Here is a 23,918-nt window from a genome sequence, read left to right on the forward strand (position 1 = left end):
TCACTTCTTCCATGGTTCTGATCTTAGAGCACAGTAGCACCATCCTATGAGACTTTAAGGCTAATCTCACTTTTGGCTTTTCTTGTCCTGATTTCCCACACGTAATTATGAAGGTCTCTCACCTCCATTCCAGTGAATGTCTCTCAAATCTGTCTGTCCTTTGACTTTCCACTTCCCCAGCTCAGGGACTCATCATCTCTCCCCTGGACCACTGTGATATCCTGCGAACACAACACTTCCACCTCTCTCTCCCTTGCGATGACTCCCTCACAGTGGTGACAGACTATTCTTCCCAAAACACACACCTCTTTACCGCCCTACTTAAAAAGCTTTCTAGTTTACAGCATAATACAAACTACGCCTTTTGCATGAATCCTTCCCTGGTTCCCGCATCAGAATTATTTGCTTTTCCTGTGCTCCCATTCTTCTTTATTGATACTACCACTGAAGCACTCATCACAAAAGTCCTGACATTTTACTTAGTTGGGTATATGTCTCTCTTCCCCACTGGCCTATAAACTCCTAAATGCAGAGGCTTATTCCCCTTTATATCCCACATAGCAGCTAGCCCAGTGTTTTACACATGAAATGGAAGCTAAGTAAATAGTGGGTTGCAATTGATTTAACAATATCCCACATCAAACTAAGAAAATGAGAATCTTTAAAGACCATTTCAATATTGGGTTGTCTCCTAATGGGAACCATTCATATCAAATATTTATTCTTTCAACGATGTACTTAGGACCTTTTATATATTAGACACAAGATGCCTACCCTCACAGGACTTATATTTCAGTATGGGAGGTTAAAAAAAACCAAATACACAAACAAATTAAAAAGGTACTTACAAGACACACCTAGGATGCTAGACATAGAACAAGTGAGGAGCAGGGCTAGACAGAAGCTGGTTTGAAAGGTGAACAGGAAAGGCCTCTTTGAGAAGGTGACATCTGAGCTAAAACCTGAAGTAAGTGTCTAAGAATTAACGATACTACACTGCAGGAGAGACTTCCAATGACCTGTGTGTTCCTTGTAAGTAGAAGACTTAAAAAAACATACTGATATGAATCAATATATGGAGGAGGGCTTAAAGTTGGATGATAAGACAGAGAAAAATAGAGGTAAGAAGTAACAAACCACATCAGCTCATTATGCCTAAGAATAAAAGAAAGCTTCAGGTCTACTTGAATATGTACGTTCAAATTTTAAATTATGCATATGTCTATCGTTCCAAATGAAAACAACGTATTTAGCATTTGCCCTTACTTTAATAACTCCTTGTTGTACAGCAGGTGATGGGTGGTTAACAAGGACCAACAGCGTATCTGCTTGAATGAGCCTGTCCATCACATCTTCCAGCATAACATCAGGCAGGATGAGAAGAACTCCGCTTAAGAGTTCATACAACCCACAACATACAGGTACCAAACAGTCTTCAGTTACACTAAAACAGAGACCCAGAAAGTCTTACCAAAACAAGATCAGGGAGGAAAGTAGTGCCTCATGATTACCTTACGAAGTGTGATGAATAGTAATAATTTTCACATGTGAAACAAAAGTGCATAAGGTTTAAAAAATGTTTCCTGATTTAACTCTGATTAACAAATTTGCCATCACTTTTTTTTTTTTTTTTTTTTTTTTTGCAGTACGCGGGCCTCTCACTGCCGTGGCCTCTCCCGTTGCATGGCACAGGCTCCGGACGCGCAGGCTCAGCGGCCATGGCTCACGGGCCCAGCCGCTCCGTGGCACGTGGGATCCTCCCGGACCGGGGCACAAACCCGCGTCCCCCGCATCGGCAGGCGGACTCCCAACCACTGCGCCACCAGGGAAGCCCTGCCATCACTTTTTAATCACCGGTTTTTTGGGGGTATATCATCTATTAAACACTAGTTTATTCTACATCTGTGATTTCCAATAACCACTTGTGCTATTTAAACTATTAAAAATTAAACTAAAAATCCAGTTGCTCAGCTGCACTGGCCACATTTCAAGTGCGTTATGTGTCTCCTGCAGTGGACAGCACAGGTGAACGTTTCCATCATCCTGTAGAAAGTTTCACTGACGGTGCTAATTGAGATGCTCTTGGGAACGATAATAAACCGTATAATTTCCCTAAACTGAAGAGTTTTTCTCTAATAACCATATGGAATTAAATAAACCATAAGATAATTTTTTCTTCAGGAACAATTTATGGTTTATCCTTTGGTTAAATATGGAATTCAATATCACCTAGTATTAAAATAAGGAGAAAGGTACCTTTGTTTGTTATTAATATATATGTTATAAGAGATCCCATAATAAAGACATTTCTACAAGTACAGAAATTCTTCAAAGAACAGTAAAAAAAAAAAAAGCGGGGAGGGGTTTGGCATACAAAAACATGTGACTACCTGTGAGCACTTGTAGTTCGGTTGTGGTTTGGCTCATAACGGAGAGAAAAGGCAAAGTTTTCCCAGTCTTCGGTGTTCCTGTCAACAAGACTTGGCCACCGGCCGACAGCTGCAGAGCCATTCTGTGAGGGAAAAGCTAGCCCAAGGCTTGCAATAGTGCTGTGGCTTCGCTGGAACGAGGCCAGTCCCTTCAGGTAATCAGGTCGGCGTGGGCAGAACTCATCCCCAAGACTGTCATCGTCTGATCTGGGTTCTGTTCCCACCTCCTTCTGATCTACTTTGACCGCTGGAAGTCCCGATGTTCCTTTTGGGACACCACTGACAGAGGCATGGGCTGAAAGGACAGCTTCCATTTCACAAACCGTTTTTGCAGACTCACAGCTACTGACAAAAGCATCTGCTTTGCCTTTCTTCAGCGTCTCGGAACTCCCCCGAGGGCTCCATTTCTCTGGTTGGGAAGCAACATCATTATCTACAACGCTTTGTAACTTGTCAATACTACAACCCAAACTTCCAGTCAATTTTCGTGGTTGTACTTGAGGTGAAGAAGTAGGAAATGCTGGTAGGCTTCTAGAACGTAACATGCTGGCAGTCATCTGCTGTGGAACAGTACTGGAGGAATTGTTTCCTGGTGAGAGTAGACACAAAAACAGTATTGAAAAATCTTATGAGCGGGCCCACTTCTTTTCTGCACTATCGGTCCCAACCAGAGCAATACCCATTTATCTAGTGATATTAAAGAATCCATACAGGCTAACGATCATAGTAACTAATGCTTAAAAATTCTTAAGGTTAAAACTATTTTTCTTTTAACTACTTTTTATTAAAATTTTCCCAAAATACATATCTTTACCTGTCTCCTTAACAAAATACAATATTGCCTGAGTGATTCAAAGTTATTAGGATTAATGGTGCTACTGAAGTGAAATTAAGTGAATTAAGTGAAACTCAATGTACCTCAGGCTAGCAGTCACTAGGATGCACTTTGATACAGTGGAAAGAGTGTGGGCTTTGCAACGAGATATAACAGGATTCAAGCAATAGTTCAACTAGTTAGGTGGCTTAGGTAAATCATTTAATGAGATGAGTGTTCACTTCTGCAAATGTAAAATGAGGGTTCAGAACATCTACTTTGCAAGGCTGCTTTAAGGATTGAGATCATATCCATGATGCACCTAGCATAGTGCCTGCCATATAATAGGTGCTCAATAAATGTTAGTGATAGTTGTACTTGGTGTTATTACTAGGCTCAATGTCCCTAGACTGTTCTCTCACTCCTCCCTTTCTGTAGTCACTTTTTGCTGCTATTACTGAGAAGAAACAGTTTTTTCTCTTCTTGCCATAGCTCTCGAATTTTCTGCTTCTTATATTCTGTGTAGGAGGAGACCAGAAAAATCACTCTCATCCTTAGTGCATGGGATATAAGTGGATGCTACTCAAGGTATGGTCTGTGGGCCAGGAGCATGGGGATCAAGCACCACTGTGTGACTGTTCGAAATGCACATTCTCAGGCTCCACCCCAGATCTACTGAATCAGAACGTGTGAGGCAGGGGCCCAGGGATGTACATTTTAACCAGCTCTCCAGGTGATTTTTCAGCAAGCTAAAACTTGAGAAGCACTGATATAAAGTAAACAAGCACTGAATGAACTGCTCAGAGCTCAGGCTTTGTGGCAATAAAACAGCTCCATAGCTCAGAAGTTTTTCCTAGTTATTTCTGGGTTTTGGCTGGAGGAATAAGGTTGCCAAAAGAGACTGTTCAAACGACCTGGAAAAAATAGGGGCATGATTGTACTAGAAAATGTTTCAGAGTGATGCACAATGATTTAAAAAATGACACTTCCTATGAAATTCCAAATAAAACTAATTAAAACATAGCCTTAAAATATTATAATAAAAGGCCATAAAACGTGCTAGAGAATAACTGAAACACTTTGCGAGAGAAGGAAAACTGGAGGTTAATACCCAGATACTGTGTTCTATCTATCCATGTCTCTATCTTACCAGCCTATTTAATGATTTGTATTGGAGCTGGAGACAAGAGTAGGTGGGACTAACAGTCTGGGAGAAGGAATGTCTCAGTCTGGGAGAGGATGGCAGTCAGGAAAGGAAAAGACATACAGTCAGTTCACAACCAGGAGACATGTACCTATTTTTTCTTTATAAAAATAGAGATGAGGTTGTCTGTTAAGAACAAGCTAGGAAGAGAGAAAAGTACTGTTAGCTTAAAGACTTGAATATACTTGCTATGGAGATAGAAGAGGCAACTAATTCTGAATATACAGAAAAATTATAGGGCAGCATTAAAAGGCCAACTATGCCACAGACCCTTTTAATGGCAGGAATTCTAAGCAGCGTGAGGATGGTCAGATTGAGGAAAGGTTCGACTTTTTCAGGTCAAGCGTGCTAAAAGGCCAAGAGGACAAGGAAAATGAAGAAATAAAATTATTGGCTGATGGGATCTAGGCTGGAAGGGGAAAACAGGCAGAGGGAACTTGGGAGGATGATAAAGAAACCAGAAGGATAGGAAGTTGTCATAGAGAGTGGGAGACGGGAGGTCTATGGGTGGGAAGCGTTCTTCGATGGTGTCTAAGACAGATGCAAGCAGACTGGTAGATAAAGTAAAGGGGATGACGGTCCCCAGGGTCAAGGCTGGAGTACGGACGGCCACTCACATGGCAAGTGAAGTTGTCTAGAACGAGTTCAGGTGGAAAGGAGACAGTAAGCCTAACATAGCTTTTGAAGAAAATGGGGAAATAAATCAGAAGCTTAATGAAAGACATATGACTATGACAGAAGGGGAGAGAGAATTCCAGAGCAAGAGGGCATGAGCCTCATCCACTCCCTAAGTTCTCCTGAGAGGCACTTGTTATACTGAGTGTGAGTTACGGATATCAGAAAGTAGTGAAATGGATTCCTTAAACATATTCTATTATTTTTAAGTTTAGCCTTCCATTTATTTATCCTGAATATCAGGTTGTATTATGCTGCTAAAACACGTACAATTTATTTATCTATTAATATGCAGAACTAAATACAGAAGGGTCATACTTTCAGCATTGTTTTCGTTTGTCTGTTTACCTTCAGATGGCGAAGCAGTAAAACCACATGGGCTTATTACCATAAATCCAGGGCTAGTAACAGACTTCCCTCCACTGCTAGAATGCCTCAGGCACATGATTGACTGCACTTTCTCCTGAAAGATCTTGCCATCTAGGATCAAAAAAAGTTTTCAGACAATTTTAAAGAAGGATAAAACAAAAATATAACTTTAAAAGCAAGTCATTAAATACAAACGTTTACAAAAAGATGTTCAAAGCAAAGAGAAAAAACGGCATCCTTTATAATAATGCCCATTTGATACGTGAGGACACTCTACAACTTCTTACTCTAGATTCTTCTGTTGACTATTACTAGCCACATTAACTTCTATTTTCTTTGAATTCTAACGGTACTTATAGTTATTCCTATAGTTTAGCAGCTAACTGTTCACTTTTTATATGCTAATATGATCTCTCCAAGGAGACTGTTCATCAATTCATTCCTTGAGGGAAAGGCTGTGTCTTCTCTATTTTTACACAGCCCCAATATGACTCCAAAGTTGATACCTCCAGTTTAATCTTCCTTTTTGAGCTTCATACTTCTAAATTCAACTGCTTGGTTTTTTAAATGCACCGCAAATGCAACAAATCTAAATCTGAGTCATCCTTCTGCCCTAAATTCCCTCCTGTGTTGTCCTCTGGTTCCTTTGGTGGAAGCACCTATTTCCCACGCAGGATCCAGGAGCCACCCTTGACCACAACCTTTCCTTTACCCGTGTCAAGTCAGTCTCCAGGTTCCGTTGACTTTATTTCTGTTTCTGGAACTCTTCTCATCCCTAGCATAGCGCTATAAGGCAGGCTCTAATCCCCCTCACCTGGACTATTACCTTGGACTTCTAAATGGTATCCGTGATGGACCTCTGGTCACCCCCAAATCCTCATAGCTACCAGCCTTCTCTCTATGAAATGCTAATCTCTGCTTAAAACCTCCCAGTGGCTTTCTGCTGCCTCCTTACCGCTACAAGAATCTCCTCTCCCTTCAACTCCTACTCAGCCTTTAAGACTCAGAGCAGGCATCACCACCTCCGGGAAATATCCCCTCGCCATGCTCTATGCTACCCAAAATGAAATACTGACACCGCTGTGCTTTCCACATGGTATACTTACCTGTTTATGTCTCTCTCCCCTCTACTAGACTGTAAACTCCTTAAGGGAGGTGACCACATTTTAGTTGCTACCAGAATCTTGGCATTGCTTTATTCACTAAATGTTAGCTGAACCTAACACAGAGTCATGCTGTATAATTTCACTTGGATTTTTACTGCGGCGGAATCATTTTATTCACTTATTATATTGTTTAAAATGGCTGTTGGACAACCAGTTTCCCTCTCTAAATTTACTATCTAGCTTTCTCACAGATATACTCTTGCTTGCTTTCTTACCACATCACCTTTTCCTAGTTCTTTTAAAACTCTGATTCTTCTATCTTTCTTTTACGCTGAGATTACTCTTTCTTGTTCCACCCTCTGAATAGTAATATCACCAACAGTTCCATCCTTAGCTTCCTTTTTCCTTCTCTCTCTCTCCACACTTTTCTTCAGTGGTCTCATCTGTTCCCAGAGCTTCAACTCACTTCTACGCTGGTGGTTTCTCTATACTGAATTTTACTGTAATAATTTACTTACATCGTATTCCTTGGCTCAAAACAAACACAACAAAACAAAATCCTTCAATTACCCCCAACTAGAATACAAGTTCAAATTCTCTGATCTTACATTCAAGGACTCGTTTAATATGAGCTTGGGTGGGGTGGAATAAATGATGGTCCCAAACTATATTTATGGTATTATTTCTCACTACTCCTTTATAAATCCCCTATATTAGGTAAAATTCATTATTCTTTATTTTCTCTTTCTATTTTTCCTCCTTTAAGTCATTCTCTTCACCTGGAATGCTAATTCTCCAATCTACCCATTAAATTTTACTTAAATTCTGCAATCCCATGGCAGATATTAATCTATTAAATCTCTCTCCATACCTGTCCAATGAAACCCTAACTCTTCTGAAATCTAATTAGTTCTTCTTTTGTATCTCTTATGTACTTACCAGATATTGTTTCTTATTATAATTATTTCAGCATCTATATCTCCCCTTGCCTCTTGGCATTTAAGCCCTCTGAAGGCAGAGACTATGTCTGGTTCATTTTATGGCCCTCTGCCCCTGTCCCAATCCCAGTGTGTGATTAATTTCTAGCACAGAGGCCATTCAATATATATCAAACAAACACAAATCAAGCGGGAAGGAAGAAACAAAAGTGGAAACAGCCAAGACCTAACAAAAATGATCATACCTACCTATGTGCAAAGAAAAGTAGAAGCCTGCAGGGTTATGGCAAACGTAAGTATTGGTAGGAGGGTGAGCTGCTAAAAGGAAACTGAAGACAGCTGCCAATAATTCCAGATCGGGAGGAGACCCAAGGACTTCTGCTATAATCTTCACAAATGACCGACAAACCTCTCGGGGCATGGATGTAAGCTGACCCTCTTTGTGTTCCTGAAAAACATAAACACTCTCTTTAGATTTAAAGAGAACTGTCAACTTAACTCACATTTCTCACTGAAGCAAGATAATTCTGTTTAAGATAGAACTGTGTTGGTTTACTACTCCAGACTGACCGTATTTACCATACAATTGAGTTGCTATTTCTCAATTCAAGCAACCCTGTTATTAAAGTTCATTAAAATCAATGTCCCCATATAAATGTTAGCTACTATTAGTACTCTTATCACTACTACTACTACTACTATGGGTTCAGAAGGGAAATTTTTTGATAGACAAAACTGATTACATGAATACACTATGTTCCAGCCTACAAAGTTATTTCTCACAACAGCTCTGAGAGGTTTTATCCATCATTTCTAGAATACGGAGGCCCGAAGTGGTTATACGGCTAACTTAAACCACATAGAAAACATGTCAGACTAGTGCATCCAACACATACTGGTACTTGTTATTTAAGAAATATGAAACAAGTTAAAATATCACTACTGTTGATGTCCGAGAGACTACAAAATTATTATTTTACCCCAACATAAAGAAATATTTCTGGAATTTAGCAGTTGCTCTTTTGTAACTGAGTTAGGAAAGGTCAAGCTACAAGAGGCTGGGGTTAAAAAACTCCGATACTATCAGCTGAAAGAAGGGATCCTGGAGAGTAGGGCAGACAGAAAATAACCTCACTGAAAGTCCCTCAAAAATCTGAGTCCATAGCGTTGAGTCATTAAACAGAAATCATCACAGAAAATATCTCCAGAAGTAAAGTTACATGAAAAGTACCTGCAAAACCTGGCAAGTCAGTAGAAAGTGATGCACCACTCGAGCTTTCAGTAACTGCTTAATATTAAACATCTGCTGCTGGTGATCCGCTCTGAGGAGGATTTCTAGGGCTGCCAGCAGAGTTTCCCAAACACCTTGCTGAGAAAAGAAACACATACCGATTAGCACAGAGTTACTGAAAAACATGCTGCATGCTTTTTAGAAGACATGCAATACATCAGTTTAACACTGTGTATGTATTCAGGGTCAAAGATTAAATTTGTCTGAAAAAGTAAATCTTAGGGCTTCCCTGGTGGCACAGTGGTTGAGAATTCGCCTGCCAATGCAGGGGACATGGGTTCGATCCCTGGTCCGGGAAGATCCCACATGCCACGGAGCAGCTAAGCCTGTGTGCCACAACGACTGAGCCTGTGCTCTAGAGCCCATGAGCCACAACTACTGAGCCTGCGTGCCACAACTACTGAGGCCCGTGTGCCTAGAGCCCCTGCTCCGCAACAAGAGAAGCCACCGCAATGAGAAGGACACGCACCGCAAGGAAGAGTAGCCCCCGCTCGCCGCAACTAGAGAAAGCCCGCGCACAGCAACGAAGACCCAACACAGCCAAAAATAAATAAATTTATAAAAAGAAAAAGAAACACATGAAACACATTATCAATATTAACTATTTACAAATAATTTAGTTTCAAAGAGCATTATTAAAAATGTACCGATTTCAATGCTAATTTCTGTATGCAGCATTTAATCAAAGAATTTTAGAACAAGATGTACTAAATTGAAAAAAGTTAGACAATGTAGAAATTCTGCATTTTGGATTAATTTACTTTTAAGTCCAAATAATAGAATTATCTGCACAATTACTAAGTGTGCAGTTTCAAACAGTAGTTAGCATCCTTTTGAGGTGCTTTAAAATGCTTCTCCCATACCGAACCAATCTTAAATTATCCACAGTAACAGAGAAAAAGGAATCTTATATAGATAACTACTACTGAAAGATAATCTTCACCTCATTTTATTAGCCCAAATAACCTTTCAACAAAGTCATTAACAAAAAGCAAAATTAACCGCCTTGGGTTGCAGGTCTTGCTGTTTTTCCTGCCATTATCGATGGAAATGAATAATGAAAAGGCCAAGGAATTGATAGACTTAATCACACTATTCTAACAAAGGCCTCTCTCTTTATAAGACAGGGCCAAGGTGCCCTGAGAGAAAAAGATATATGAAAACTGGAAGACGAGGCAGGCCAAGTATGAAAACTTGATTCAGGCCTGAAAAATAGTACTAAAATAGAGCAGTGCCAAAGCAAACAGACAACCAGCAACAAAAACAAAACAACTCAGCTAAAAAAATAATTAGGAAAGAAAATCTTATTTCAAACCCATAGAAGTATTTGTGTATATCACTTTTGAATTCAACAGAAAATGTTTTGTTTTTTAATCACACTGTGGTTTTTTGTTGTTGTTGTTGTTGCTGTGGTTGTTTTGCGGTATGCGGGCCTCTCACTGTTGTGGCCTCTCCCGTTGCGGAGCACAGGCTCCGGACGCGCAGGCTCAGCGGCCATGGCTCACGGGCCCAGCCGCTCTGCGGCATGTGGGATCTTCCCAGCCCGGGGCACGAACCCACGTCCCCTGCATCGGCAGGTGGACTCTCAACCACTGCGCCACCAGGGAAGCCCAATCACACTGTTTTTTAATGCTCAAGTTAGCATCCTCTTTTGAAATACTAAAATAGCTGTCCAATTTTTAGTTAAGATTTGATCTTCCAATCTACGATTGAGCTATTTCTTTATTACATGTTTATATTTATACTGCCTTTGATCCAACTTGTTTGTATTTACTATCACTATGTTCATTTGCTTTCTCTCCCTGAAACATTAAGTGTATTTTTATACATATATATATGTGTGTGTATATATACATATATATATATATGGATTTTTTAAATTCTGAAAGTGAGTATTCAGAATGAGAAATCACAACAAAATAGAAAGTTTTAAAAACTGACAATACCATAAAATCCAGAAAAAGCAACAGTTAGCTGCCTGACACAGCTCTGTAGTACTTTCCCCCTGTGTTTTGCAGGAGCATATTCTTTGACTGCTTCTTCAAATAACAATAATTTTGTAATATAATTTTATATAGGAAGAACAGAAAAATAATTCTGTCTTTCCTCTAGCACGTTTGGTCAAAACTTGTTTTTGTTAATGACAGATTAGAAGTGTTTCCTTCAGCTTCCTAACTCATTATTGATAGTGAGTAAATCTGGGGGGGGGCTGTTGCCAAATTTGGAAGTAACCAAATTTTTAAAAATTCTAAAGGTACACACTTTGAACTGGTCTTTAATTACGTCTGATGATACTGTTGTTACACGCTAAATAACTCTGGACAATCTACAGTCTACACTAGAACTAAGGAGGCTCTATGAGCCATACCATGAAGACTATGCTTATAACTAGGGCAGAAAGGAAACAGCCCTATATTCATTCCCTGGCTGGGTCCTTGTGAAGACTACCTGATCCACCCAGCTGTTGAGATGCTTTGCCTAGACCTAAGATCAAAGCATGTTCCTTAGCTTATGCCTATCATGAAGCCAAGGCTTCATAGACTTGCCCTGTATACTGATACAGCTCTATGACTTCTGGGTAACATGGCTCCCTTACTCAGAAGTGTGTCTATTTCCCTCTCCTTGACTCTACTCTCCACACTCTTAGCAGGACCCCTTTCAGAGTTTATGGTAAATGCAAGTCTCCAATTGACTCAAATGTTCTCCAGCCAAGTACTGCTCTAGCTACTACCAGCAGCGCAAGCTCTGATCCTGACCCTCCAGATCAGCATTATCCATGGCTGTCTAAAACCTTGCACAGAAATTAATCTCCAGATTTCCATCTACAATTAACATTACAATGAAGTGGTAAATTTGTTCTATTCTCCAAAAGAATGATTGGATGAATACTTAAAAGTAAATGCCTTTTATTGCACCAAAGGAAACAATCAACAGAGTGAAAAGGCAACCTACAGAATGGGAGAAAATACTTGCAAACCATAAGTGAGATAAGGATTAATATGCAGAATATATAAAGAACTCCTATCACTCATTAACAAAAAATCAAATAACCCAGTTAAAATATGGTCAAAGGACTTGAATGGACATCTCTTCAAAGAAGATATACAAAGGGCCAATAAGTAGATGAAAAGATGCTCATCATCACTAATCATCAGGAAAATAAATGCAAATCAAAACCACAACAAGCTATTACCTCATACCCTATAGAAAAGGCACTATCAAAAAATAACAATTGTTTGGTGAGAATGTAAAAAAATTGGATCACTTGCACATTGTTGGTAGGATTGTAAAATGGTGCTTCTCTTACGGAAAATAGTATGGAGGTTCCTCAAGAAGTTAAAAATAGAACTACCATATGATTCAACAATCTCACTTCTGCATACATATCTAAAATAATTGAAAACAGGACCTCAGAGAGACCTCTGCACATCCATGTTCACTGCAACATAGTTCACAATGGCCAACATGTGGAAGCAAGCTAAGTGTGCATGACAGATGAACAGATAAAGAAAATGTGGAATACACATACAATGGGATATTATTCCGTCTTAAAAAAGAAAAAAATCTTGTCATATGCTACAACACAGATGAACCTTGAGGACATAATGCAAAGTCAAATAAGCCAATCACAAAAAGACAAACACTGAATGATTCCACTTGTATTAAGTATCTAATGTAATCAGACTCATAGAAACAGAATGTAAGATGGTGGTTGCCAGGGACTGGGGGCAGGGGAAATGGGGAGTTGTTGTCCGATGGGTGGAGTTTCAGTCAAACGAGATGAGAAAGTTCTAGACAAGTGCCATACAACAAAGCGTATACAGTTAACACTGTCCTGTACACGTAAACATTGTTGAGGGTAAATTCACAAGGGTTTTTTTACCACAAAAATAGTACATGCCTCTGCTTTATTCCATATCCTCCAGTCTAGCAATAGCTCCTCTAGCAGTTTAACATCCTGGATTATAGCATTAGACTCGGCATCCAACTTAAATTCTCCATTCTCATTGATATGAATAATATCTTCATCACAGCAACCTTCAAGAAGGGTCTGTGGAAAAATAACATTAATACAGGATGCATCAACAGTCAGTTAATCCAAAAATTCAACAGAAATATTAAGCTTTCAATCTTAGCAGTCATAACATTAAATTCAAAGGAAAACTACTGAATAACTCAACATTTCACCAAGTATCTTTAAATTGTTCTGTAAAACAATTCAAGTAATGAGAAACCCCCCAAATTTCAAATATTTATAAATGACTATTCAGTTTCAAATATGGGGTAAAAGAAACCACATCCTATTTTTTAAATTCAATGAATCTGTTGGGTTTTAAATTTTTTCCAAGAAGCATTCATGCCACAAATGTATGGATCTTGACAGTTTCATGAGTTGGGGTTTGGGGGCATGGGAAGAGGCATGGTCTTTTGCCTTAGTACTAGTACCCTCAGAGAGAAATACTTTCACAATGTTACCAAGTGCTTTTAGTTAGAAAGGTACTTAAATATATGATGACAGCTGGATCACAATAAAAGCTAATAAGGCTTTAAGATGCTAACTCTATAGCAGCATTGCCTAATGGGAACGGCACAGCACTAGGTGTCTGGAGAACTAGGTTCTCTTCCATAACTGTGGGAGCTGAAGCAAACAGCGGTCTCTCTGTGGGTTTCACTTTCACTAGTCTACAGAATAAGGGGCCGGCCAAGGAGACATCGCTGGCTAATCAAGATCTAAAAATCTTAATTTTTTGCTTTTACTCTTCTAAAATGTTTTAAAGGCAATTAAAATGTAATCATTTAAATGATGAAAAACCCAGAAGAGCCTTACTTTGATTAAATATATACTATTGAGTTTCCTTCATTTTCTTCAGGAATAACTGAAACACAAAACTCTATTATTGGAAGACTTTAATGAAGAGGTATCACTGCATATGAAACTCTGAGAATAAGTTGTTGTTTTTTATAGTGTCAAGAGCCACTTTCATTTCTTTTTTTTTTTTTAGAAGACGTTGTGGGTAGTAGTTTATTAATTTATTTATTTATTTTTGCTGTGTTGGGTCTTCGTTTCTGTGCAAGGGCTTTGTCTAGTTGTGGCAAGCGGGGACCACTCTTCATCGTGGTGCGCGGGCCTCTCACTATCGCGGCCTCTCTTGTTGCAGAGCACAGGCTCCAGACGCACTGGCTCAGTAGTTGTGGCTCACAGGCCTAGTTGCTCCGCGGCATGTGGGATCCTCCCAGACCAGGGCTCGAACCTGTGTCCCCTGCATTAGCAGGCATATTTTCAACCACTGCGCCATCAGGGAAGCCCCAAAGAATAAGTTTTATGAGAACCTACCTTCAAAATGTGAAAGCCCACGATGCATTTTTGTTTGATCAACACCTGATGAATCATGGAAAGTCCATTACAATTTTCTAATTCATGTATTCTCTGTTGGTTGTATTTAATTAATGAGAGTATAATTCTCAGTGCTAATGCTTGAGTTTCTTCACAGATACTGAGTTCCACAACCTAAAAAAAAGTAGATATATTTTTTCTAATTTGTTGAGATTAAAAATTTAACATGTGTGGTTATCTTCCATTATGTAACGTCAACCCCTTAGTTTCATTTGAAAGCTTATTTTTTTATTGCTGACACTGTTTGTAATTACTTAAGAATTGTAAAGAAACAAAACTAAAAACCATAAATTCTCACCTCACACCAGTCAGACTGGCCATCATCAAAAAATCTACAAACAATAAATGCTGGAGAGGGTGTGGAGAAAAGGGAACACTCTTGCCCTGTTGGTGGGAATGTAAATTGATAAACTGATACAGCCACTATGGAGAACAGTATGGAGGTTCCTTAAAAAACTAAAAATAGAAGTACCATATGACCCAGCAATCCCACTACCGGGCAAATACCCTGAGAAAACCATAATTCAAAAAGTCATGTACCACCATGTTCATTGCAGCTCTATTTACAATAGCCAGGACATGGAAGTAACCTAAGTGTCCGTCGACAGATGAATGGATAAAGAAGATGTGGCACATATGTACAGTGGAATATTACTCAGCCATAAAAGGAAACGAAATTTGAGTTATCTGTAGTGAGGTGGATGGACCCAGAGCCTGTCATACAGAGTGAAGTAAGTCAGAAAGAGAAAAACAAATACCGTATGCTAACACATATATATGGAACCTAAAAAAAAAAAAAAAAAAGGTTCGGAAGAACCTAGAGGCAGGACTGGAATAAAGACACAGACATAGAGAATGGACTTGAGGACACAAGGAGGGGGAAGGATAAGCTGGGACAAAGTAAGAGAGTGGCATGGACATTATATACACTACCAAATGTAAAATAGCTAGCTAGTGGGAAGCAGCTGCATAGCACAGGGAGATCAGCTCGGTGCTTTGTGACCACCTAGAGGGGTGGGGTAGGGAGGGTGGGAGCGAGGGAGACACAAGAAGGAAGAGATATGGGAACATATGTATATGCATAACTGATTCTCTTTGTTATAAAGCAGAAACTAACACAACATTGTAAAGCAATTATACTCCAATAAAGATGTTAAAAAAATAATGAATACACAGTACAAAAACCCCCCATAAATTCCATGTTCATTTGTCTCTTAAATATTCTATAAATTGACTAAAATAACACTGATAACCTTAGAATTCAGTAGCATTTTATTAGTGACCTGAAAAGTCAGCAAAATGCCTCAAATTTTTGATGATTAGTCACTCAACAAACAGGATCTGTGTTCTGTGCTGTGGGAGATGAAGAAGTAATAGGCGTGCTACCTGCCTCCAATGGGGGTCAAATGATAAGACGTACGTATAGAAACTACGGATTGTGACTTGTACTTTGACTCCCCCAGTGCTTTCTGGAAACTACTATATGGAAGAAACACACACCTTATTATGATGATAAAAGGCAAAGAAGAGTGAGACACTGTGAACGCACGAGAGCATAAAAACTACTTCTGACTCCACTCTGCTCAGCACAGGGAAGCCTACATGGAGAAGATGGCCTGGAGAGAGAGCAAAACCCTGGGAAGCAGGGATAAATGGGTGGCCGGGGTGGGCCACAGTCAGGAAAGAGGCGAAGACTGGAAGTTCACGGTACATCTAGGAGAATGCAGATTGCCTATTTGGTTAGGTGGTGGACATTAGGCTCAAAAGGCAGGCTATAACACACCACTGTAAAGCAATTACACTCCAATAAAGATGTTAAAAAAAAAAACAGGCAGGCTATACGTGTAAGGATTTTTTTAAATTTATTTTTGGCTGCGTTGGGTCTTTGTTGCTGTGCACAGGCTTTCTCTAGTTGCAGCGAGTAGGGGCTACTCTTTGTTGCGGTGCACGGGCTTCTCATTGCGGTGGCTTGTCTTGTTGCGGAGCACGGGCTCTAGGCACTTGGGCTTCAGTAGTTGTGGCTCGCGGGCTCTAGAGCGCAGGCTCCGTAGTTGTGGTGCACAGGCTTAGTTGCTCTGCGGCATGTGAGATCTTCCCGGACCAGGGATCGAACTCCTGTCCCCTGCACTGGCAGGGGGATTCTTAACCACTGCGCCACCAGGGAAGTCCCACGTGTAAGGATTTTAAGGAGACTGAATTTTATTTTTGTAGGAAAGGATGGATACTAAACAAAGTTTCTAAGTTTTAAGTGTAAAAACATACTTTAAAAGTCATATTGGCAAGATCCTATATGTATGCAAGATAAAAAATTAACCATTTCCTCTAGGATCTAGTCACTGTGTAACAGTAAACATAACAAAATTATATTCAATAACTTGAAGAAAGAGGAAAAACCGTTTTGAAATTATACAAAGCTATAAAAGTAGATCACAAAATGTTGGTAAGTTAAATGAAAAGCTTTTAATTTTAAAACACTAGGTACTAGATGCAAAAAAAAAGTTTGAAAAAGTAAAAGGAGGAAAGACAGCTTAGAGTATGGCGGATCAAATACTAATCAAATATTTATAAGAACAGTAACAATAACAACAAACACTGATATGTCTCATCGCAAAATTAATCAAAAGGTTAAAAGAAAGAAGGCCGGTTAGGGAGACAGTATGATAATGTTGCAGAAGTTATACTTAAGGAGGAAATTTTGAGGATGAAAAAAGATCAGGGCAGCTTTAATTAAACAAGGATATGGACCACAAGGAAGTAGAAATGATTTGTACTGAAGAGAGACCATTTGTACCCCCATTCGGATTCTACCAATCCCCGAAACAGTCACATACACTATTGACTGCCTACTCTGCACCAGGAAAGATATGGTGCTGGCCCTCAGATGACTAAATAGAACAGATAATTAAACATGTTTCTCTAAAACAGTACCTATGGCATGAGTCAAAATTTTTGTATTTCTCCTTCGCTTTAAATAAACTTCAAACCCGAACAAATTATTTTTGTACTCATTTGACCTTTTTTTCCCCCATGCATCTGGAAGCTTCAAGGGAAAAACAAGTTTCACAAACATTATTTTAAGGAATACATTTCTTCTATATTTTTACTATGGTATGCTTTTCTTTTTTCTCATTGGCAATTTTAAATCTTGTACATTTAACACTTAATTGTTCTAATTGCATTTCTGGATAATAGGAAACTTCTAAAATCTTCATAAATTAAAAAGAAATTTTAATCAAAAATTACCTGTGGCAGAAAGTTTGATGACATTCTAAACAATATGTGCTTTTTTAATCTTAAAAGCTTAATATAGTTGATATATAGTTTTATTTGTATTTGAAAAGAAATCCTAAAATGTATCAATAATAAAGAGGTAGTTTCTCCTTAAATAAAATTATAAGCAGTGATTCTTACCCTAGCAAAGAGAAAGACAAATATACCAGTTCCACCAATTTCGTGCAGAATGCCTTGAAGGGTTTTACATTCAGTGGGCCGGAGATTCTTTAGATGATAAGGTTCTAATAAGATGCTGTGAACTTCTTTTGAGCTGAAGGGTCTTTGAGAGAGTTGTGTTTTCATTTGACCTTTAAGTCTAATAACTGGCTCATAGATGGTATACTGAGCAGGACAGCAAGTGGTATACACAACTGAAAGATTTTCCTGAAACACAAATATTTTCCTTCAGTAACTAAACAAAGTTTAAAAAGTAAGTTATTAACTAGCAAATGAATATTTCAAAGTGAAAAGACAACCAACAAATCTTTTTCTTTGTTTTAAAAAAGAGAGACACTACACTAAACAAAGATGGACATGAGAAGCAAGACAGCTCCCCACAAAGGAAAAGATCAGTTTCATTTACCAGGGATCAATATGTGTAAACCCCATCAAGGCTGAGAAAAATTCCAGCTTTGATCTTTTGATAATAAATGTGAAATTATACCTATTATCACCGATAACAACAAGCCCATACCACGCTCATTGCATGCCAGGCACTGTTCTATGCATTTATAAATATTAACCAATCTTTACAACCCTATGAGTTGGAGACTCTGGGTCAATGTATTCAAATGTATCTTGGTCTTGAATTTGCTCATGGGCTGCCTACTCATTTAAACATGACTCTAAACTAGATCATTCTTTCTACTAGAATAAAATTCCAGACTATCAGCGTACCTAACTGAAATTGAATGGAACTTTCAATATTTCTCCCATGCAGAGGGTAGTTTTGATCAGGTTCTGGCTGTCTGTCAAATATTCTATTAACTACTTTTAAAACGATGGTAAATTTTAAATGCAAAATATACTCTGAGGCGCTCTCCGTGGAGGCAGCTGCAGGAGCTCAAGCTTAGGGAAATCAGGTAGATTCCAGATCTTCTCACAGAAGCCGGGGCGGGCGGGGGGGCCTTGGGCTTCGATCATTTTCAACTCATGGTGATTTACGTATAGTTTCATCAGGCATCACCTAGCATATATGCATACCAACTAAACTGACTACACAGTCTACTGTATATGATTATGCTGGGTGAAACAAAATTGTATATCTGTAGCAGTTTTCATTAGAAACCTGATAAAATGCCCAGTTACCTGAAACATGTCCCACCTGACACTAATGCCTTGCCAGGAGGGCACCACCTCTGCCTGACTGCTAACTCATACTTCATAACCCCAAAATAATGAAGTCAGGCTTTAAAAATCTTCTTTCTAAAAAAGACTTTTCACATAAAACCTGTATAATTTTTATCTGTGATAATTCCTGTTGCATTTTATGACTTAACAACCTATATTCTTCTCGGGCAAAATAAAATTATGTTTTGAACAGACATTTGTTGTATGAGCTCCTTCATCTTCCTAAAGCGGAGATGCTCAATGTGTGGTCCCCAACCAGGAGCATCAGCATGACCTGGGAATTTGTTAAAAATGCAAACTCTTGGACCACACTTCAGATCTACTGAAGCCGAAGCTCTGGCCCAGCAATCTACGTTTTAACAAGCCCTCTGGGTGATTCTGGTTGGAGAATCATTTCTCTAAAGCATGTTTGGTCAACGGTGGCACATTTGGGGTGGGATTAATTCTTAGTTGTATGACACCGCCCATGCGCTGTAGAATACTTAAAATCCCTGGCCCCCACCCAATAATAGTGGACAGCCAAAATGCCCCCAACCCCCATTTTAAAATACTCCTTAGGGAGAAAAAGATTGTGTGCCTAATACCAGATCTTCAGTTAAATTCCACAGGTATCTACTCTATATTTATTTTACCACAGATATATATTTAACACCACTTAAGACTTACATATGTTTTACAAAATATCTGAACTAGAACTTCTCCTTCACTGTAGTCAAATGTTACAGCTTTAAAATATAATATATTTTGATTGTAAAATATACACCTCATTAACAACAACAATAACAACAAAATATATCCCAAAGTAGTAGTCTCCAAGTAAGAAATATCTATAATTGTACCTCTCATAAGAAAGCAAGAGAAGGAGGAACATAGTTTCATGGTTAAAAAACTCTACCAGCTTTTAGTAGATCTTCTAAGACCATGAAGGGTCAGTTTCCTAGCTGCTATAATGAAAAATATCTATCACAAGCTCCTAATCTATATATTAGTATAACAAAATATTAGAATAATGTATAAAATGCAATCAAGAGTCTCATATAAGCAGAGTGAGCAATAATTTGAAAGCAAAATTCCTAGTTGTTATTGATATTAAAGAAAGAAATATTCTAAAATCTGAATATGTGTAATTAATATAAATAAAAGTTAGTATTTATTTGTAAGTATGGGAGAGAAAGGTAATAAGCAATTTTTTAAGGCTAACACGTGTTATATTTTCATTATATCATAAACATTTTTCTCAAATGATTAATAGGTATAACCTAAACTAAACTGATACTTAGTATAGAAATATAGTTCCAAGGAAAAGCAGATGAAAATTTGAAACATGAAAATGAATTCTGAGGTGGTCAAAGTATTTCAATTAAAACAAAAAACATTTCTAAGTAAAGAAAATATTGACAAACAGAAAAGAAAAACTCTAAAAATCTAATTCCCAGCTAATGACACATTCAATAAACATACATAACAGTTACTATAAAGTTAAAACTTATAAAATGGAAACTTACAATTAGAAGACCAATGTCCACATCTTTGTTGGTCATAAAAAGTTCTCTGATTTGTTCACATTGCAAAATGTCTTTATTAATATATTTGGAGTAGTCATTCACAGGCTTGCCATATTTACATGGCATTATGGACGTATGATTGGGTCCACAAGCATATAAATAAAATGCCTCTTGTGAGCCAATCTTAGCTCCTGAATAGCAAAAAAATAAAGTTATTTAATTAAAATACTCCAACCAAAGTTTTTCGTAAAAAACAAGAAACCAAGAGGGTTTTTTTGCTAGATTCTTATAGTTGTTCACTGTATCTTACAAAATGGATAAAGCCTCAATTTCCAAATTGGTGTAATGAGCAAATAATTTACAGCAACATTATCTGGATGTAAGATGAATTAATATAGATACATATATAAAGTTAACTGAAAGCTCTTGGTATAATGAAGTCATGAAATGTCCAGTTGCTCTTTAGGCTAAAAGCAGGTTTGGTTTGGTTTTGCCTCTTTATTTTTCTTTTTTGTAAATGGAAACTATACCTCAGTAAATTCCTTTTAAAAATAACATGTGGATCTTTATTCCTTCATCCATCCATTCATCTATTCAATAAACACTGTCTGAATGCTATTACATGCCAGGTTTAGTGATATATTTTTTTAAATCACATATTTCTTTTGCCCCTAAAATGTGGTACTTTTTAATATAATATACTAAAATTATAAATAAAAGAGACAACCAGTCTAAGTGTACCTGTCATAACAGTGCATTTTCCAGGATTATAAAGTTGATTTAATATAAGCTTCTCTTTTGGGGAGGGTATGGGGGTAGGATGTACACCTCTACATTAAATGTATGTATCAATTATAAGAAGCACCTAGATTATAAAAATATTTTAAAAGTACATCTTGGAATCTAGGAAATACAGTACTTACTAAGTACAAGTGAAGGAACAGGGATTAATACTTTATCCAGGATAAATAACTTAGTTTAATATTTGTTAACTGAAAGAAAAATTTGGAAATGCTTTGAAGGGGAAAAATATACCATTGAAAAGAAGTAAATTTCCCAGGTCCCATTTGCCAGCCAATTGCAGAAGTTCTTCTTGGGATGATAAACAATGGCCAATCATGCAAAATGTTTTATTGCTGTCAGATGACAAACTTGTTTTTCTTGGAAGCATAAAATCCAAAGTAACATCAGGCTTCCTACGTTAAAAACAAAGTTAAATCAATTACTTCAGTGAGTACTAGGGATTTTTAAAGTATGAATGTTTAAAAACGGGAAATTCTTGAACATGTTTCTTGGTTCAGTATCAGATAGTTGGTGATGGGACAGAGAGGAGGGCTGATTCTCTCGTGCCTTGGTCCAAGGTGCTGCTGGTCCACAAGCCCCCAGAGGAGGGCAGCAGAACAGAGATGCTGATGGTCCTACACCAGGCCGTGGGAAGCATGACTGGACATTTGCTGAAAGCTTTCTTTGCCACTCGACTTCTGCATATTCACCTTCCTGGTTTAAGATATAAATCTACCACCTCCCCCTGATTTTACCAGAAAGTCTCCCACCTCAGTAAACAATTCCTAAAGATCTCATGTCCTCTATGAGGGCTTCAAAAACTAATCAGAAAAAGAATATCACTTCTTCAGGTTTTGCTCTGACAAGGCACTAAAACGCCAATGCTTTTTGGCATTTTCTGTTATTTCAGTGCTAAATCATTACCGAGCTTTTGATTAGTCTCTTGCTTTTCTTCATATAAAGGTTACAGGAATCCTTACAAAAGGCAGAGTAGGAAGAGGTAAACTAGCGGTTTCTCCTAGAGAGACACACATGATGGGAGAACTTCATCCTCTAGTTGAAATGGCGGAGTGCCAAGCTCTACCCCCATTTTAGAAATGTTTTAACGTCCATATTAAGATAATAAAGGTAGCTTATAAAGACAAAGTTTGTGAATAAGACAAAGGACTTAGAATAAGCTAATAATGAGATATTCTATTTTGGTATGTATTTATTTAAAAACTTTCCCCTAAGGCTTTCTGCTTCATACTTAACATATAAATTTAACTATTTTAATAGGAATATTTTTAACAAAGGAAAGATGTGAGCTAACTTTTTTTTACTGAGGTATAATTGACATATAACATTATAGTGAGATAACTTCTATTACTGTACAGGCATCTTTCTTGAACCAACTAAATGGCTGTGACTGAAACAGTACTGCCCCCTAGTGGCATTATGACAATACAGTTTTTATGGGTAAAGAAAACCTACTGTAAGATCAATGCGAGATGAGTTCAACAAACACTAAAATAATTCATACTATCTACTATGTGCCATATATTCCTACCATATTTGTGTGCTGTTCGTCAAATAAAAATTAATAGAAAATATTAATAGGTTTTTCCAGTGTCATTACATCTTGAAATATATTATTTGTAGAAATTATTCTATTAGTTCAAAGAGTGATAAAGATAGTGCCGAATTTAAATCAACAGAATAATATATTCATCCTTGGTCACTTGCTCATTGCTCTATTAATAGATAAAATCATTAACTTGTACCAAAGGGGAAAAAATTCCCTCAAAGTAATGAAGAAATAAGTGGGTGACTAAAAATTAGTGCTATGTGAATCAAGAGACTATACTCATAACTTCAGAACTGGCCACAGAGAACATCTAGACGCTCACTCTGAACATGTCTAATGATTAGTTTATGATTCCTATATCTGTCAGCTGGCCTGATTCACCAAAACGCTGTCAGGTTAGTAAAGCACAGGGTTTTAAAGCAGGCTCTATCCAGACTCAGAGTCCAGTTTGCGTTTCAGCAGCCCTCCTCACTGCTGGTAGGGCTTTGGGTCAGTTACCTTGTCCTACCCTGGGTCTCAGCTGCCTCACATGTAAAATACACCTCTTTCATCATGCTGTTGGGAGGACTAATTGAGGTCATCCATGTCAAATGCTTACTACACTGCCTGGTGTGTGCTGAGAGCTCAAGAAAGGAGGAGGAGAGAGTCCAGGAGACTCTCTCCCAGCCCCATCCCCAATCCCAACCGATCTAACTCAAGGCTCTGGAAACAAACAGTGATTGGCTACCGCTGCCATTCAGGCTTAGGCAGTTGTGAAGACAGAACTTCTCAGAAAATATTTTATTTGGACTATGGAAATTGAGCTTCAATGACATATTTTCATGTATTTTTAAAAAATGAATAAACTGTTTCCTGTGGCAGACACTGTGGACTGGCTACCCTAGAGCCATTCACAAGCCCCTTGCCCTGCCTTCCTGAGGCTGGATGGCTGTAAGCAATCAACTCCTGCAGCCACTGCAGCGCTGACCGGTACACAGCCTTCCCGTGGTTCCCACAGGCCCTTCCCTCTGCCTGGCCCACTCACTCTTCCTCCCTCCTGCTCATGGAAAGCTCCATCTCCTTCAGGTCTCAGCTTAAATAAACTGTTCCTAGATAGGTCTTCCCTGATGTACCTCCCTTAAGTAGCAAACCTGGTATTTTCTATCTCAGGACACATTTGTTATCCCCACAGTACTTGTCATGATTTGTACACTCATTTAATCGTGTATGCTTGCGGTCT

The 23,918-nt window shown here is 38.3% G+C and overlaps 1 protein-coding gene across 1 annotated transcript in view; it reads right to left on the reverse strand.

Annotated features, from left to right (window-relative positions):
- The window catches only part of LYST (lysosomal trafficking regulator), a 177,325-nt gene that overhangs the window by 86,189 nt on the left and 67,218 nt on the right, over positions 1-23,918 (reverse strand). Inside the window, exons 15-24 of the mRNA XM_060126030.1 lie at positions 21,385-21,545; positions 20,350-20,540; positions 17,633-17,878; positions 14,162-14,335; positions 12,728-12,877; positions 8,767-8,904; positions 7,785-7,983; positions 5,471-5,602; positions 2,391-3,018; positions 1,267-1,444 (exon numbers count right to left, since the gene is read on the reverse strand). Coding sequence (XP_059982013.1) covers positions 1,267-1,444; positions 2,391-3,018; positions 5,471-5,602; positions 7,785-7,983; positions 8,767-8,904; positions 12,728-12,877; positions 14,162-14,335; positions 17,633-17,878; positions 20,350-20,540; positions 21,385-21,545 — 2,197 coding nt within the window. The remainder of the gene's footprint in view (positions 1-1,266; positions 1,445-2,390; positions 3,019-5,470; positions 5,603-7,784; positions 7,984-8,766; positions 8,905-12,727; positions 12,878-14,161; positions 14,336-17,632; positions 17,879-20,349; positions 20,541-21,384; positions 21,546-23,918) is intronic.

Source organism: Lagenorhynchus albirostris, chromosome 16, assembly GCF_949774975.1.
Source record: "Lagenorhynchus albirostris chromosome 16, mLagAlb1.1, whole genome shotgun sequence".
In the NCBI taxonomy this organism is placed as follows: Eukaryota; Metazoa; Chordata; class Mammalia; order Artiodactyla; family Delphinidae; genus Lagenorhynchus; species Lagenorhynchus albirostris.